This window comes from Acanthisitta chloris, unplaced genomic scaffold (assembly GCF_000695815.1).
Source record: "Acanthisitta chloris isolate BGI_N310 unplaced genomic scaffold, ASM69581v1 scaffold2110, whole genome shotgun sequence".
Classification (NCBI taxonomy): domain Eukaryota; kingdom Metazoa; phylum Chordata; class Aves; order Passeriformes; family Acanthisittidae; genus Acanthisitta; species Acanthisitta chloris.
In genome coordinates, this window is record NW_008650923.1 from 9,228 (window position 1) to 11,819 (window position 2,592).

Genomic DNA, 2,592 nt, shown 5'->3' on the forward strand with positions numbered 1-2,592 from the left:
CTTCTTCCAGACACATCAGGGATTTCTGATCCTTTTACCATATCACTTTTAGTTTTGGCTGCTAAAACATACCTCACACACAAAGGGATGTTTTCAGGGGTCTAGTGTTTGTTCCTGCAACAGGGAGAAATATTCCTGCCCTGCCCCTGAATGATCCTGCTCAGCCCTTGCTTTGCATTCCCTTTTTCCTTTACACATCAAAGCAGAACAAACATCATCACAAATACCTACACATCATTCACTTGTTGAAAGTAATTGTTCATGTCCTTTCTTCTCTTAGATGCATTAAACAAGAATCCAGGGATTCCAGTAATATATTTTTTTTTTTGTCTTCAAAATTTCATTTTAAGGGTGAAATGATCAACAACATAGAGAAGAACGTGATGAATGCCACAGATTATGTGGAGCATGCGAAGGAAGAGACAAAAAAGGCAGTTAAATATCAGAGTAAAGCACGAAGGGTATGTTGGCTTTCTCTAATTGTGCTAGTCAGTGGTTTAGCTTAGCACAGCATGAAGTGACCTTTAATTTTAGATGACTTTTTTGTTGGTGCAGTCGTTCCTTCAAGGTAGAATTAGTACAGGCATTTTACTTTTTTGCAGTTAGGATCTTTAAAATGAGATTAGAAAATGTTGTTATAAATTCCTATATTGCAGAAGATTTACCAAAGGATTTTACAAGCAAACAAACCCCCCAAGCTGGAAGAAATCAGGACATTTCCAGTATGAAGTAATTTATTATAGTTTACTGGTAATATAAAATTTTAATATTGAGGACAGAAACTTCTTGTACTATGAAAGCAAAAAAGCAATTCATGCACAGCTAAGGGTGTGTTCACATTTTCTACTTAAAAAGCTGTCATCACAGACTGGAAAAAAGCCCCAAAGAAGAATTAATATATTATTCCAGTAGATAAATTCACAGATTTTTCTTACCAACTACCACAATACCTTAAATTATTCAGGTTGTAAATAAGCTTAAAAGTTTTTGGATCTTTTTTCACTGGTAAACTCACTTGAATTTATAGCTAAAGTCTCGTGTTAGCAGGAAAACCAAAATAAGTAGTATTTGCTTACTTTGATAGAATTCTGTCTGTAATTATTCATTTCACAGGTGAATTAGGGGGATCTTCCCTCTGGAAAGGGTATGACATTATACCATAACACTGAATTTGTGGAGGATTTGAGTTCAAAGTAATGTTCAGGCATTTCCTATGGCACTTGTGTTTTGGTGTCTGTTATCCCATCAGCCAGCTAAATAATACATTCTGATATCAAACTGCTAAGGAGTTTATTTTTGCATTCTAATTTCCCCTTCTGACATGCTGTGCAGTTTGGTGAGACTTTTTATGGTGAGCTGGAATTGAGAGAATAATACATCTTTCTATAGATCGACAGATATCTGTGCAGAGATAACATGTCTGTTCCATTTCCAAAAGATTAGAAAGTGTCAAAAGAGCCCAGTTAATATGTTTGTAAATGGTGATTGTGTCATCTTTGGTAGTTTACAGCCCTTAATCACATCAGTTAACTTGTAAACACTTTCAAAATGTTTATTCTCACAGATCACTTTTTCTCAATTTCAGAATTCAGCAGGTTTTAATGAAAGTGTTGGTAGAGCTAAAAACTGACTGTTTAAAAGTGAAAAGAAATGCAAGTCTTAATGTGCTCAATATTAATAATACCTTGTTTTTCGACAACTTAATGTGCTTAATATTAATAATACCTTGTTTTTCGACAGAAAATCTGGATAATTGTCATTGTGTCAGTGGTGTTGATTGCCATAATTGCTCTAATTATTGGTTTGTCTGTTGGTATTCCATGATGCTTGGATCACCCCAGCATGCATGACTTCCTGCCACTGTGGCAGTAAGTAACTAATCAACTAATTTTCCTCTTGTTTGTCCTCTGTACTGTTCTATTAACCTTTAATATGTGGACAGTGGGTGTTGGGGGAAAGGATTGAGGTGCATTGCAGCTTTCCTTTGTGCACTCCTAACAGCTCTGTGCATGTGGATAATGCAAACTGACATCTAGTGGTACAGGAGGCAATCACTGCCTAGCTCAGAAGCAGCAGGAAATGAGACCAAAAAGCAAATTACTGCCTCCCAGTCTTTTTTAGATTTCAAGGTCACATCAGCAAACAATTTGTACTAAGATATGGAATACTAGTTATACTTGGAACTTTATCAAATGGAGTTTTCTGTGGTTTTAAGTAGAGTTTTTCTTAAAAAGGAGAGGTCTGCAATCATGAAGTTGGCTATTATGCTTGCAGAACATCCTAAAATTTCTTCCTTTGAAGCTGTTTATTAATACTGAACTAAATGAAACATTAGGAAATAACAATGTATTTGTAAAAGGAAGTCTGCAGAGATTCCACCTGGAATTCTGGGACATGAATTTGAGATTGTTTTTTTAGTCTTCAGATTTTTGCTGTACTAATCTATCATTTCTTGTCACGATAACACCTAGCCAAGCTAAGTAGAAAATAGCTGTTAACTCTTCTGGGTCCAGTAGAAACTCAAGCTTTTTGCATGTAGTGTCTCCAAGCTCTGTATGAAACACTGAGCAGTGTCAGCTCAGACAGCTCAGC

At 35.8% G+C, this 2,592-nt stretch overlaps 1 protein-coding gene across 2 annotated transcripts in view; it reads left to right on the forward strand.

The window, feature by feature from the left end:
- STX2 (syntaxin 2) overlaps window positions 1-2,592 on the forward strand; it is a 10,652-nt gene that overhangs the window by 6,541 nt on the left and 1,519 nt on the right. The window contains exons 8-9 of one of the 2 annotated variants that reach the window (XM_009070787.1): window positions 351-461; window positions 1,741-1,868. In XM_009070787.1, the coding sequence (XP_009069035.1) occupies window positions 351-461; window positions 1,741-1,824 (195 nt within the window). In that variant the 3' untranslated portion in view covers window positions 1,825-1,868. The remainder of the gene's footprint in view (window positions 1-350; window positions 462-1,740; window positions 1,869-2,592) is intronic. The other variant, XM_009070794.1, reaches the window with a different exon arrangement.